This window comes from Benincasa hispida, chromosome 3 (genome assembly GCF_027475165.1).
Source record: "Benincasa hispida cultivar pf3 chromosome 3, pf3_genome.v1.1, whole genome shotgun sequence".
Classification (NCBI taxonomy): Eukaryota; Viridiplantae; Streptophyta; class Magnoliopsida; order Cucurbitales; family Cucurbitaceae; genus Benincasa; species Benincasa hispida.
This window is the reverse complement of record NC_143480.1, coordinates 40,105,206-40,121,527: the sequence shown is the minus strand read 5'-3', so window position 1 is coordinate 40,121,527 and position 16,322 is coordinate 40,105,206. Positions and strand designations below refer to the sequence as shown.

The following is a 16,322-nucleotide window of genomic DNA, read 5'->3' as shown; positions in this document are numbered from 1 at the left end:
TTATCTTACCCCTCGGGACTTTTAGACTAGTAGGTCGTGATACTGCATCTCTAAGTATCTTGTATCAGATGCAGACCCTTCCCATCCTGGCATGAAGAATATGAACTCACCATTTTGCGAGCACACACTAAGTACATTTGTGGCAATATCACCTTTTCTAGTCCTATACCTTGGGCGGTCACTTGCACTTACATTCGCCTAGATGTGTTTACCATCTAATGCACCTAGACAATTCTATTAAGGGGGTAAAATTTTTTTTATTTTTCATTCCATACAAGCACATCTTCATTGTAAAGTATTGGGTAAGCCTATTATATACCTGAAACCATCGCCACTTCTGGTCCGTACATGAATGGGCCACTGGCTCAAGTTGCTTCAGAAGGACTTCGTAGAGTTGAATTTCATTAAGAACATCGTTGAAGTGTCGCGACATTGTCTCAACAGATCTTGAAAAATATCGTCAAACTACCATATTCTTAACATTATGTGCAACAATATACAAGAAAATCGCAACCATCTCTTCGACGTCCACATATTGAGTGGCTTCTAAGCCCCCTCTTGTCCTTAACATAGTACACAAGATAGCAAAACATCTTCGATCCATCTGTATACTCTCTCAACAAGCTAGATCACTTTCATGAATTAGACGAAAAAAGTTAAATTGCCTAATTTGATACCTAAGGTCTAGCGATTGATTTTCTATTCTCCTGTCTCCAAGTCTCATTATCATATTGAACATTATCATCTATTGTTGTGGTGTTGCGCAAATGATAGTAAGTATTGCAATCAATTCGTGTGGTTCTATATCCATGCTAATCTTAGTACTTTATCTGACGATAGGTTGCTGACAAAACAAAAACAAATGAGTTCCTACTACACCAGGCTTCTAAAGTCCTACCACAATCTACTTCAATGGTTCGAGCCCTTGTGGCAACATTATAGGCATTCTCCGCTTTTGCCAATGTAACATGAGTTTGGTTCAATGCTCTCCTAAATGTACAAACGACAAAAAACGATATATATCTAATACCCCTAATCCTAATGTAAATCTAATTATTGTCTTTCTTTAGTTTTGATTAGAAGAAAAAAAGATTTACCTCACTTTTTTTTTTTCTTCAATAACCCTTTCTTTTATATAACTTAATAATGAGGTTTTGAAAAGTTTTTAATTTAGTTTGCTTTTAAAAACTATAAGCGTATCTTTAAAAAAAGAAAAGAAAAGAAAAGAAAAGAAGAAAAAAAACATATTTTGTTTTGACAACAACATTTTTTTAAAATATAGCTTTGTGACAAAATCAATTTCTTGTTAATGATTTCAAAATATAAGTTTTTCAACAAACCTAAATCTAAATTTACAGTTTGAGAAATTTTGTAATTTAGTCTTGCTTTTAAAAAATAAAAATCTATCCTTTTAGAAAAAGACTATATTTATTTTGATAAGAAAACTTTTAAAATATAGTCTTGTAAAAAATTTACGTTCTTGGTATGATTTTAAAATTTTTAGTTTTAAACAAACCTGAATCTAAATTTACATTTTGAGACAGTTTGTAATTTAGCTTTGGTTTTAGAAAAAATACAAGTGTCTCTTTCGATCTCTAATTTATCTTATTTGTCAAATTTTACAACATATTTAGTTTATTATGATGTTGTAAATTTAATTTCATAACAAAACTTTTAAAATATAGTTTTGTAACAAATTCACATTCTTACTATGATTTTTAAGATTTTTAGTTCTTAAACAAATCTGAATCTAAATTTAGAGTTTGCGAAAGTTTGTAATTTAGTTTTGCTTTTCAAAAATACAAGTTTGTAATTTTAAGCTGTCTTCAGCTAATTCACCTACAAAAACTGACATGAAACACCTAAAATAGATGCAAAGAGTACCTTACAGTCAAGCAGTGGGTAGTTTGATGTACTTAATGATCTCAACAACGTCAGACCTCTCCTATTGTGCTAGATTAGTTAGCATATACATGTTTAATCCTGGCAAAAGACATTGGGAGGCCACTAAATGGATACTTAGGTGTCTAATTTGGTCTAAGAAGGCTAAGCTAACCTATCAGAGCACTCAAGAGACAGAACTCGAACTGTATACTATGTTGAATATGACTTTGCAGGGGACTTAGTCAAGAAAGGGTCCCTATCAGAGTATGTTTTCTTATATGACCCTAATCTGTTAAGTTGGAAAGCTAATTTACAATCAATCACAACATTATCTACTATAGAAGCAGAGTATATGGTACTAACAGAAGTAATTGAAGAAGGATTATGGTCAAAGGGCTTGATGGCATAATTTGTTATATCACAAACAGTAGTTAAAATCTACTGTGACAATCAAAGTGCTATCCATCTTTCCAAAAACCCACAATACCATTAAAAAAAAAAAAAAAAAACACATAGACGTAAAATACCATTTTGTTCAAGACAAAATAGAAAAGGGAGAGATCGAGGTGCTGGAAGTACATATCTCTGAGAATGCAGCTGACATGTTCACGAGGCCTATATCAAAGCTCAAGCTCCTCAAGTGCTTAGAGCTAATCGGCTTTGATTTACCTAAAAAATGATGAAACAAAGTCAAACTTGGAAGAAGAAGACTACATGTATTGAAATCAAAGTGGAGATTTAAAGAGTTTGATCTCAGCGGCTACTTTTACCAAAACAAATTCTCAACAACCTATTGTAACAAATCAATACATACAAATAGATATGAGTTTTAAATAAAAAGAGAGAGTTTATAATATGTAAAAAAAAAAAAAAAAAGTGTGTGAAATCTATAGAGAGACTGTAACACTCGAGCCCTCACAGGATTTCCTTAAAGGGAGAGAAGAACTCAAAGTTCAAGCTTTAGAAGGGAAGAGTTTAACTAAGTACTTAGACTATTCCTTGGAAGAAGAAAAATTTCTAAATGTTGAAGGTATAGTAGTTTAGAGTCAAAATTTGACTAAGTGTCCAACTATGCTATGAAAATAGCATAGGAGAGCATAGGGAAAGCATGATATGCGCATGAGGCATTCAAGGGAGCGAAATTGACTAAGTGTTGGACAACATAAAATACCACAAGTGAAGGAAACCCAAAAGATGGAAGGGTTAGATGCATAGATGGCCATGTGGGCACATAGATGGACGCATACTTTAAGGGAAAAGAGAGACAAAGAGGACACATGACTATGCTTTGAGTAGAAGGAGTAAGTTATGCTTGAGAAGAAGATAGAAACCAAGGGAAAAGGAAGAAGAAGAAGGATGGGCGCATGAGGTTGGAGTTGGGCGCATAGGATTAGGGTTTGGTGCATAGAAGATCTTGTGGATTCCATTTTGGATCTATGAGGAGCAAGATGGAAGCATATAACAAACCCTTAGGAGAGAGATACACTAAGAAAACCTAAGAACCCTAGTTGGACGCGTGCCTAGGAAAGAAAAAGGTAAGTTGGACACATACCTATGGGAAAGAGTGAGACTTGGATGCATACCCAAGCCAAAGAAGGAACTATATGGTGAGTAAGAATCAAGTTGGTGAAAAAATTAAGAAACCATAAGTTTAAACCTAAGAGACAATGCGTTGAAAGCACCCTATGGATGCATAGAGAAGATGATAGACGCATCTAGGGTTGTTGGTGAAGCCACCATGCAGCCAACCTAGGTCATTATGCGTTGATTTGGAAACTTAGAGAGCAATGTCGGATTGACAGCAAAATGAGGAACGTGGCTCAACCAAATGAAGCCTCAGTCGAGCCTAGGGTGAGGTGAACGCATAGTAGGACATGCAAAAGGTCAAAATGAAACCTCAATGAGGGCCTATGCATTGGACTTTGCATGGTGGAGACACCTCAAGCTCCCACGCAAACAGGAGGTGTCAAGGACCCTTGTGTTGGACTTTACATAGTGCTGACAATTAGGATTTTCATGCAAACATGTGCCATGTGGTGAGTAGAAACCTTACAAAAATGATAAGTATTTACAAATGCAACGAGAGTCATTTCAAATGTTAAAGCACATATAGATATGCCTAAAATCAACCTGAAAAAGCGTTAGATTGACTCATCACTCAAATTATGGATGTTAAACGAAAAGCACAGACAACAACTATAACAACAAGTAGATAAAGACACATAGAAGTTGGTAATCCAGTTCGGTGAATCCACCTACGTCTGGGGGTATTGTGCCCAAGAAAGATAATCCACTAACATTAATAAGTTAAACAGTTTACAACATAGTTCTTATCCGTAATACACTACTACTACAATGACTCATGTAAAGCTCAACTCACCGATCACCTAGGCTCCCCCTAAATGTAAGATTCCTTCTCAAATGCACTTAGGCTTACCCTAAGTTTGATAATATTAGTGTTGAATACTTCAACTTCTAATAGTGTGTGAGACTCTTCTCAACATTGTTATCTTTCCTTCAAGTTTGTTAACTCCCTTCAATGTTGCAAAGTTTGGCTACAGAACAGAAAATGTCATGCTCAAATAACAAAAGCAGCAACCCTAAATGAGGGCTAGAATTCTTCTTTTAAGAGTGAAGCCAAATAAGGAAATAATTTCTAGAAAAATATTTCCATTTTGTCCAAATAAGATCCACCATAAAAAAAGAAAAATATCGATCAATATACTTCTGTTGAGATTTCCCAAATTAGAAAATAAAAATATTATGTACATAAACTTCATATTAGAAAAGAAAAATATTCTACATGAGATATGACTTGTTTGAGGCGGATGTTAAGACTTCATTTGAGACAATTGTGAAAACCCCCCAGAAATTGCCTTAGGAAAAACATAAACACAATCACAAAATCTTCAACAAGTTTTCATTTTGGCTGATATTTTTTTAAGGTAAAATATTTGACAAACCAACCAACGAAAAAATGAATGTCATAAATAGAGTTGAAATATCATTAGTACTAAATAGAAAAGCAGAAGACTTTACAATAGAAAATAAACAAATAAAGTCAATTTGGCAGCCAAACACAGAACCAAACAACAACAAACAACCAATCAACCAAAACAATCACCAGAACTAACAAAACCAAGAGCAGGCTCAATAAGCTCTGTCAGATTAGATCAACACACCACTAACACAACACTAATTCTTCCCCTTTCTAGCTAAAAAAAAAAAAAAAATCAAGCACACCTCTAGGAAGAGAAAGCCCCTCTAGACCTGGACAGTACAGCCAACATGACCTACAATACCCTCATCAACTTCAGAGTTTCGTGCCTGTAGACTCTGCATCAAGGTCTCAATGTCTCGAGACTCATTAGATAATACTTGTAAAACATGACTACTAGAAGAAGATTTAATGAAAGCTCAATTGAGGCCATCAATATGAGAGGTCATAGTGGTAGTATCTATATCAGGAACATGATGTCCTTGCAGAAGCTTGGGATGTATAATAAAATGACTAAGTGGTGAGCCAATAGGTTCAGTAGGTGTAATCAAATCAGGTTTCTAAGAAAGGAGAATCCCACAAATTAACCTTGGGTAGCAAATGGGCAAACGAAGGGCTTTAGACCCAATGTGCTGCTTAATTTGACTCAATACAAATGTACCATAGTTGAAGTGAGACCTAGTTCCAATCTGGTATATCAATATAGCAAGAGCAATTAAGAGGCCAGGCTTGTGGGAAGAAGGATACCAATTCGAGATGCCTATCTTGTGAAGGAGGGTTGACACTGAGCACTGCTGTGGGAAGTTGTCCCTTTCTTGGCCATGAAGACCGAGCACCCCCTGTTAATTCAAACACAAGATCCCTTGAAAATATGTATTGTTTAGTCACATCTCTGGAACATTTCTATGAAGAAGCTAATTGATAATTGTAGGAGATATAACAAAAGATTGACGTTTGATATGGACTTTCTAAAAATCAGGTTTGGTTAGATCAGCAAAATCAGAGGTCAAGTTCACAATAAATTCTCATACCAGTCCAGCCACAAAACAAAAAATGTCGTGCTCAAATAACAAAAGCAGCAACCCTAAATGAGGGCCAAAATTCTTCTTTTAAAAGTAAGACCAAATAAGGAAAGAGTTTCGAGAAAAATATTTTCTTTTTTGGTCAAAATAAGATCCACCATAAAAAGAAAAATATCGATCAATATACTTCTGCTAAGATTTCCTAGACTAGGAAATAAAAATATTTTGTATATAAATTCCAAATTAGGAAAGAAAAATATTCTACATAAAATACGACTTGTCTGAGACAGATGTTAAGACTTTATTAGAGACAACGATGAAAATCCCCCAAAAACTCTATTGAGAAAAATATAAAGACAATCAGAAAATCCTCAACGCAACCAAAATACCCAACTCTATCTTGTTACGTTCCAATACTAGCTAAAGGTTAAATGTACACTTAAGAGTTCTAAGGGTCATTTTGACAACCATGTGGCTAAAATGAACCTAAAGCACATAATACATTTTCTAACACTAGAAACCAGTAAAAAGGTGCTTAAATGTCTTTTTAATAATTCGAATAATTTTGATTTCGAAGGTGAACTTAAAATACATGAGACATTTCCTTGCACTGCAGACTAGCTCAAAATTCGACTAAGTATCCTAAAAATGATAAAAGACCAATTTGACCATCTAAGCCTCTTGGAACTCATTTAAAATACATTAATATCACCTAGGGAGAATTAGTAAAAACACATTTTTTATTTTATAGTTTCTTACTAACTTTTATAATTAAGGTAGTTGGCATGATTGAATTTTCACAACTTGCTTTAAAAATTAAAATTAGGGTAGTTGATAACTTTACATAGATTTCGGAAATCTTCTTCTTAGATTGGACTATTTTAATAAAATAAATAATCAATACTTTAGAAAAATCAGATGATACCAACACGGTTGGATTTGATTATAAGCTTATAGATTTGGTTTTTGATACATTATTAATTTGGATGGAAACAAACTAAGAAAACATAAAATTAGTTCCTGCGTTGTCTTAAATTTAATGGAAATGAAACTAATATTGTTGTTGTTTTTAAGAATAGTTTTGTTAAAATTTAATGCGTAGAACAATGCAATCAACTAACACGTATCATGCTAGCACATGAACAATCTTTTAAAACACGCACACATGCCTAATCAAAGCTACTCAACTAAAAGGTCCCATTTTACTTGGAATTTTAGTTTTTATTTTTGAAACTTGTATTTTTTTTTCTAAGAAATAATTTTGATTTCTAATATTGATTCATAAAATTTAAGTAATTGATGATTGTTATTATTGTACACATAGTGATTATTAGTGTAGTACTGAAGAGACAATTATAAGATGTAAATCTCCCCGACCCATACGGTAAAATTTATAAGTTTGAATGGTGTTATGTAATGTTGGAAAAATATAATGGTTTTTATTGTTATTTTGTGTTTTTAAAAAATAATCTCAAGTAGTTATCCAAGATCATGGTAATTATCTACATAGCAAGCGAGTAGGTAGTTGTCCAAAATGTAGTAGTTGCCTAAGTTAATGATGAGTATGTAATTACCCGAAAAGGCAGTTGCCTATATATACATGATAGACAATCTTCTTGGATGATTTCTGTCAATCTCTGCGTGGTCTTTTATTCTAAAAGAATAACACACTCTTAGTCAATCAATGTTTAATTCATTGAATTAAACAAGTCCGATTTAAAGGATTTCAAATATTCATGATGAAACCATCAAGTGTTTATTCCTTTACTATTTGTATCTTGGTTGATTTAATTATTCTATTAGAATTCACGGGTGATAATCACTTCCGCATTTGAATCTAATTGGTGCCAACACTTTTATCACATTTTCTTTACAAAATGTCCATTTTTGTTAAGCTAACATTTGAATTGTTGTTAAAGGAAGCATACTTCAACTGACATACAAGCGTGTCAGTGATCACAAGGTCTATCATTTCAATCCTCCTTCCTCGATTGTATTAGAAAACATTTAAATTCATATTCAAATTTTAAAAGCAAAAACAAACTTTTAAAAACTTCTCTTTTTTATTTCAAAATCTTGTTTTATTTAAAAGAAAAATATATTAAAAATTCAAATGTTTTTAATGTTTCTTTAATAAAAGCAAAAAACTTAATGAAAAAAAAGTAACTCGAGTAAACAATTAAAATTTTTGAAAATTAAAAATGACATCATTATTAACACTACTTTTTTTTTTTTTTTTTGTTAACTACTTTTGAGGGAGTTTTCAAAATTCCAATCCTTGCTTGTGTAATTCATTCAAAAGATGAAAATCATGATAATGGATGACAAATCAAACACAAATTTTAAAATCTTAAAGTCAAATAGATAATGAATCAAAGCTCTAAATTTTCAATTTCGTCCTAATGCACCTAAAAACTAAAAACTCTGGTACAATTACAATTTTTACCTTAAACTTTGAACAAATATTGTACTCTTCACAAATTCTTATGAAATTCATGTGCATTTAATACATATAAAATAAGTATATAACATAGTTTAATAGGAAACAAACGAATCTTTCATAATTTGTGAATTTGAGAGATTTGTTCAAAAGTCGATTTAGATAAAATTAGAATGTAAATTTAGATATAACCCATCAGTTTAATACCTTTAAAAATTGGTAAAACCTTCCAAAGTACTTTTAATCATTAAAAAGAGAAATAAAAGCAAAATTTTGGGGGGGGGAATGCTACCGTCCTTAATTGATTTTAAGTTCTAAAACATGAATGAAAATAAATATATGCAAGAATGTATGTAATTTTTCATTAATAACTATCAGTATCATAGAGTACAAGGAAAACTGAACAGAGCCTTTAAAGAAGGAATAGGTTGCAAAGGTGGAGTGAGTAGAAGGAAAAATGAATTACACTCAAAGGCCTAGTAGATGAGATGATACACTACCTAATTAGGAAGTAACATGGCCATAATATCGAGACTTTGAATAACCAGAACCAAAAAAGAATTTGACCTAACCTTTCCCCTCCTTTGCCAACAAGTAGAGTGGGACGATGATTTGATAATAAAGACAGCCATGGCCTCTAAGCAATTGCATATTGGAGTGTTTCAGATTCATTTGGTCGCCACATCGACTTCTGAACGCACAGCAATGCTTCATTGTCTTTGAAGTAAGTAAATCGAACCTCCCATTTCATTGACTTGAACATGTTTTCAAGCTCGTTCACTGTTTCGGAATTGTCCCGAACAATGAGCTTCCCTTCTGGCCTGAGGATCCGGTCAGTCTCTGCAACTAAAGCGGCTATGTTGCACCTGTGTATTGTCAATCGAGTAAAGCATTAGCAAAAGGCATGGATTGAAGCCCAGGAAAGGAGTGATAAAATGATGGTGTTGAAGCAGTAAGCTGAACTCACCTTGTTTTGATCTTGGAGAAAAGATGATCTGCGTGAAGAAGGTCGTACGACCTCGGGTAGGTGTTGAATGATTCACACCAATCGTGATATATACCGAATAAACCTCGTTCGTAGATAATTGGGAGAGTATCAGCGGAGTTTATTGAGACAACATTCATAACCCACACTTTCAAATCTTTCAATGCAGCAGCAAATCTGTGAGAAAGTGAAGAACCATTCTTATATACTCAGAAAATGAAGGATCTTGTACATGAATGACAAGAATAACGCCATGCCCCAATACTTGAATAACAGAGTTACCAGTAGTGTATTCATCCTTTCTAATACTCTCTCTGTAGTAATTAATCTCTCTCAACTCCTAATAATTATAATTATTGAAATGCCTTGAATCCGTTATTTGGCACTCCGAATGACCACGTACGAGCCCTAGACCCTAAACCTAAGTTGAATATTTTATGCTATTTACATTATTTAAGATTTTAACCAGAAGTGCACTATATAAACTTTCTAGCTCTACAAACGCCTCTGAATCTGTAATCTAATATTTTCTCCTTAATAATAAACCGCTTTCTCCCTCTGCCTAAGAACGTTGAACCAGGTAAATCTCTATGTCGATTCTCTACTGTTTACGTTTTCTATTTATGTTTGATGGTTGATTTCTTAACGATATCTTACACACAACTCTACCTAAAGAAAGACTGAAAATATTTATTGCCAATGGACAGAAGTATGATGATAACTATCTTGAAGTATATTTCCTGTGAGGGGGAAGGAGAATCTTACCCTCCATAGACAGCTCTCATGTCCATGACATTTCGGACGGTTGACCAGTCAATTCCCATGCCAGTTAGATATGATTTTGTCACGACACGGTTCCAGTGTTTATGATCTGCAGTGAAATCCTCTGGAGCAGCTCTCCCATAAACTCCAACCTGAGAATCCAACAACCAGTATGGTGGTTTCTCCAACCTTGCTGGCCATTGCTCTGGCCATTTAGAACCACGTTCTGATTCATTTGTCGAGATTTTGTGCATGCATGCCTTGAGTGGCACATTCCTGCAGATGGTTTGAACAAATTCAGTAGTAGCAACAAAGCTATAAACTTCGTTTTTAGATGATAATAATAATAATAACCAGTACTGCATTTGGAGAAAGAAAATCTGTCATGGTCTCTTACATTCAAAATGTGTCTAAGCTTTACTTAGAAATAAGGAAGAGAAGGAACAAGAAAGCAAAAGAGGAATGCTTCTGGACCGGAGATCCTTATTCCTAGTAATTGGATCTTGGATAGAATGAAAGTAAACATTTTCTTAGCTGGGGAAATTAAAATCTTAATGGGTAAGTACCATGCTGCATTTGGATCATCTGAATCGGGACAGACAGGCGGCTCTTTTTCAGATCTCTGCTCATAGCAATCATTATTAGTAGGTTTCCTATATATGGCTGCACTAACGCCATTCACCGTATCTTTGTTAATTGATACAAGTTCCCAGCACATTGCTTTCGTCAATTCTTTCATGGCTGCAAAATAGACACCAGATGCAATGCTGTTAGAACTCTAATTTTGAAGCTCTCTAGTTTTACATGTAAATTTACAGCTTGAATTTTGAAAGGATCATAAGGGGTTTAGTAATTGCCAACCATTCCATATTCCAACATCTTCAGCATTCTTCTGATAGACTGGTGTAGCAGACCACACAAAGAAGCCACCAGGCCTCAACAAACGATTCAGCTCCAACAGAAGTTTTCCACCTACACAGTTTCTTCAGAAGTGAGCATTGAAACTTGAGCTACTGACAAAATGGTTGAATTCAATCACTGATATGATGAAATTAAAGTCTGTTCACTATATGATATATCAAAATGAATCATGGTTCCAAACAATAGAAATTTAACCAACATCTCAACAATTGAGAGAATATATTAACTCAGACGTACTAATAATCACATTACCTTCTATGTGCCATGGTACTCTACAACGAGCACAATGGACAACATCAAAAACTCTTCCTGGGTAGGGAAGTCTTTTTGTGCCCATAACAGCAGATATAGCAGGAATTCCCCTCTCAAGTGCAAACTGGACTTGTGCTTCATGTTCATCCTTTGGGGCCAATGACATGGTTAGTACATCTCTTTCAAAAAGAAATCCTCCAAAACTTGCCACCCCACATCCAACATCCAGAATTACACGTGATCGTTTTCCCCAAGCGATATCATTGACAGACTGCATCAGTAAGAAAAATTGTGCATTTGCAGAATGTTGTTAGTTCAATAGGTCTACAAGACTATAGTCATCTTCGTCTATTGTATACATTTACGATGTCATACACGTGATCGTTGTTACAATTTCATGCGCATTTGCATGAAATTGTATACATTTACAAATTCACTCAAAAACATTTTCCAAAGAGTAACCGGAAAATAAAAAAATCAGAACAATCATATACACCATTAGCTTCATTGGTCAATTATCAATATCATACAATAGGACTTCCTCCAATCCAAAGCATCAATAACAAAGGATTTCACACAATGAGAACTTTTGTCCTAAGAATAGGAAAAAAAAGACAAAAAAAAAAAAATAGCTTCCCGAATGCTATTAAGAACTTTTTTGTGTTTTGTAATGTTATAAATTGGTCCTCTGTGTAAAAACAAGGGTGAAGGTGCTATTTGTCAATCAAGAGGATTTTTTTTTTGTTTTTTTGGGGGGGGCGCGGAGGTTCATTAATGTCCCTGAGTGAGTTCCAGCTAGAATGCAATTGATAAACTTGAATGTGTTAAATAAAGATACAACTGATGGAGGATGTAGATTAGATAAAAGACACGGAGTCATCATTGCAATGCAAGATCTGAAAAGTAAACAGCTACATTATAAAAAAAAACAACCACCAATGATAGAGATGCTAATCTGCAAACCAAATGAGCACGTCACATATTATACTAACAGGAGCTCGTGGAAAAGAATGTTACCTCTTGTATGAAGTCAATGTAATGAAGAGCACCGTGCTTGAACTGGGTCCCACCACCAGGAAATGTTAAGTACTCACCAGAAACTTTTACCCAATTCTGATGTCCCTTAACTACAGCAAGTTTTGTGTGGGGAACATTATAGTACCATATCTGCAGAAACACACTCAATTAGATCATCAAACAATAAAGGGGGGAAAACAATTCAAAAACCGAACTTAACATAAATCGTATTTTCTGAAGTAAAAATGTTAGATCTCTTTAACCTTTTCCCTGCTAGTTGGCCATGCAATTGGGCGTCTATACCCCTCTGGAAGTGAAACAAGGCAGGTGGGCGGTTCTTCAGGACAATGCCTCTCTCGATGTTCATAATGTTTTGTACTTGGAAGACTCCTAATTGCTTGCAAATTGTCGAGGCAAGGAATGTAATCTGATCCAGCAGTAACGTTGCAAATTTTCCACTCATACCCAGATTGTTTCGTGGAAGATCTTTGAGTCTCTTTTTCATTCTTTGACTCTGCTGCCTGAGTTGACCATGCCCCATTTTGTGTTGATGTTTCATTCAAAAGCTCCGACTGAGCACCAGAAGGAAACTCCTCACCAGAAGTCGGGTTTTTGGATTGGTTATTTTCATTTGTGTCATCAGAGCTTTTTTCACTTAGCTTCACATTCTCCCCTTCCTGACCATTATTGTTTTCTCCATCTTTAGTATCGTTTGAGTCATCTGTTTTTTTCTCATCGTCATTTTTCTCTTCTGTATCATTTGATTGTTTCTCGTTAGAATTCTCCTCAGAATCTCCTTGTCCACCAGATCCATTGTCACCAGTCTCTGGCTTAGATTCAGAACCTGGTTGTCCATTTTCCTCCTTCGAATCACCATCTTCTGTTTTTCCTCCCTCGTCTGGTTTAGTTTCTTCATTCCCTCCGTTCTTGTCCTCATTCTGTTCTTCGGGCTTCTCTTCAAGCTTCTCTTCAGGCTTCTCTTCTGGCTTCTCTTCAGGCTTCTCTTCAGGCTTCTCTTCAGGCTTCTCTTCCGGGTTCTCTTCAGGCTTCTCTTCAGGCTTCTCTTCCTGGCTTTCCTGCTGATTAGAACCTTCATTGTCATCCCCTTTCCTTGCATCATCAGGTAAATCTCCTGGATTATCTTCAAAAGGCTGAGTCTTTCCCTCATTGGTCTCAGTCACTTGATTTTTTGCCAGATTTTTGTTCTCCTGTGGCACATCAATATTTTGAACTGGAACTACAGATGATGATGTTAACATCCATATTCCAACCAAGCACAAAGCAACGAATACAACAATGGTCACTGTTGAGCAATAGCTCGATGAGGACCTTCGGTTGTCTACTCTCGAATACTTCCCTAATGCCATTTCTATCTACTACGTTATATCCTATAGAGTATGCACCTGAGAATGGAAAGGGAATAGACAGAATAGTCCATTAGAAGAAAAAAGTATCAATTAGTTGAATACACAAAGATCACCGACAAACTGAATTCATACTAGCAAAGGATGTCATGAAAAGTGAAACTTGGTCCCAAAAAGCCGTTCAAACATCAACGTCAAACAAACAAACAATTAAAGTCCCAGAAAAATAGAAATTCAACTCAAAGGAGAAATTTATCACAAACTTGACTAGAGAACTAAGAAAAATATTCAACAAAGAAAATTCAGCCATAATTCACGGCACAATTACTGTAATCAAACACTCACTGAACTGGTGACATGGACAAGGAAGATCAAGTAAATCCACTTCGAGACACATTAAAGCATATAAACCAATGATTTAGTAAGTCCATCCATACAAAATAAGGTCGATCCAGAACAGATAACAAAAACAGAGATTACTCGCATAAACAAAATCCAAAAATCACGTAAAATTATCACGAAAACACAACATCATTCATTCACGTACAATGAAATACAACAAGAACGTAAACAAACTTTATCAGATCTATATTCAAACAGCACAAAAACGAATAAATCAGAAACCAATGCGAACCAAAACAGCAACAAGGAACCATAGTTAACCAAAAACCAAAATAGATCTACACTAAAAACGCGTAAAAATGAAACGGGAAGTGAAAGCAGAAAACAGAAACTAAAGCATTGAAAGCGCAAAAAAAAAAAAAAAAAGGTAAAACATGCTGAATGTAAGAACCAAAGAAAGAAATAATGAGAAGATAATGAACAAGATCTAAGCGATCTAAACAGCCGACAGTAAACAATAGCGCCATAGCTTACCTTGAAAAGAACAGATCTAGAAAAGAAGGCAAAAGAGTTTGAAACTATTCCTCCATTTTTCTCAGGAAGAGGAGAAGAAATGTAATGGTCGAGCGAATGAAGAGGGAGAGGAGATTTAATAGAGAGATGAAAGAGAGAGCGAGAAGATCTGTAGCTGGTGGAATTTAATTAATTAAATTAGTTGATTAAATGTTCTGTAATTACATGATTAATTTTTTAATCATATTCTTTTTTATCGACAGTGTCCGAAAACACCGACCTTCAGAAATAATAAAACAAAATACGCGGTGTGGAGAGAGAGAGAAACACGCGCGCGCGCTCTTCGGTGTACGGTGGAAGTTTGAGTGAGAGAACGCGTGCGCGTGGACGTCAGACGCGGTAGATCGGGGGTGTGAATGACAGGTGGCCTTTCATAATTAAGCCAAACGTTATTTATTGATTTCTTTTGCTTTTCTTTTTATTCGCAGTAGTGTCTCATTAATCTCAATATATTTATTTCAAAAAATGAAAAAAAAAATTATAAATATCATATAAATAGATGTCCAATGCTTAGTGTCTTAAAAATTGTGTCATTTTTTATATTATCTACTTTGTAATAATTCATGTTTGGTGTTATCCTACTTGCAGTGACATTTGGTAGATCTTAAAAGAATGCATATTGGTGAAAAAGTCACTTCAAAATTCCACTAATTTTCATATTATTCATTTTCATGATTTTAGTTATTTTATTTTATATTATATTATACTTTTTATTATTATTATATAAATATATTATTATATTATATTTTATTCATATTTGTGTTTCCGTCGTGTTCCTCAATTTCACAACATGTTACCAGTACGAGCGGTTGCTTCCATCGTTGAAGATACGTCCTAAAGGTAGGTTGCTTTTTTTTTCCTCCTTTATTATAATTGATAAATTAAATGTTATTTTACATATTTAGTACATATTAAATTTCTAATATAAATATAATATTTTGTGGTAATGTTGTCATGACAAACCTTACAAAATTAGAATTCGCAACCCTTGACATTAATGGGAATAATTATTTGTCATGGGTGCTCGATGACGAAATTCACCCGGAAGCTATGAACTCGGGAGAAACAATTAAAGAAGAAAATATGATATCCAGTCAGGACAAAGCAAAAGTTGTGATTTTCCTTCGTCGTCATCTCCACAATAGATTAAAAATGGAATATTTTACAATAAAAGATACTCGTATCTTGTGGAAAATTTTAAAAGAAATATATGATCATCGAAAGACGGTTATTCTTCCTAAAGCCCATTATGAGTTGATGCATTTGAGGCTACAAGATTTTAAATCAATAAATGATTCCACACTATTTAAATCAGTTCAAAATTGTTGTTATGCGGAGAAAAAATTACTGATGTTGATATGTTGGAGAAGCCATTTTCTACATTTCATGTCTCGAATATGCTCATTCAATAGCAATATCGAAAGAAATGTTTTAAACAATATTCTGAACTAATTTCATGTATTCTCGTGGTTGAACAAAATAACGAGTTATTAATGAAGAACCACAAATCTCGACCAATTGGAATAACACCATTCCCTAAAGTGAATCTTGTGAATGTTAATAATCGTGGTCAAGGTCATAATTGTGGTAGAGAAATAAATAATTATTATTTTCGTGGTGGTTATTCTAATCATTTAAATTTCAAAATAACCACACAAAATGATGATAACAAAAGAAAACCTCCATGAGATAAGAGTTCAAAGAGTGTTGACAATAAATGCTTCTGATGCATAATGACTGGGCACTGGTCACGTACCCGTCG

The 16,322-nt window shown here is 34.3% G+C and overlaps 1 protein-coding gene and 1 long non-coding RNA gene across 2 annotated transcripts; both read right to left on the bottom strand.

Annotated features, from left to right (window-relative positions):
* Positions 1-2,424: 2,424 nt before the first annotated feature.
* Positions 2,425-7,560, bottom strand: LOC150037262 (uncharacterized). Its single transcript, XR_016528365.1, has 3 exons — positions 7,479-7,560; positions 5,630-5,721; positions 2,425-2,553 (listed from the first exon to the last, which is right to left on the bottom strand). It is a non-coding gene; the product is annotated as an uncharacterized LOC150037262 (long non-coding RNA).
* Positions 7,561-8,684: 1,124 nt separating this feature from the next.
* Positions 8,685-14,721, bottom strand: LOC120073124 (S-adenosyl-L-methionine-dependent methyltransferases superfamily protein). The gene is made up of 9 exons (XM_039025750.2): positions 14,522-14,721; positions 12,545-13,684; positions 12,282-12,431; positions 11,265-11,535; positions 10,953-11,063; positions 10,658-10,832; positions 10,095-10,367; positions 9,312-9,506; positions 8,685-9,210 (listed from the first exon to the last, which is right to left on the bottom strand). Exons 2-9 carry the CDS (start codon positions 13,646-13,648, stop codon positions 8,982-8,984), a joined length of 2,508 nt encoding a protein of 835 aa, XP_038881678.2. The 5' UTR covers positions 13,649-13,684; positions 14,522-14,721; the 3' UTR covers positions 8,685-8,981.
* Positions 14,722-16,322: the final 1,601 nt, after the last annotated feature.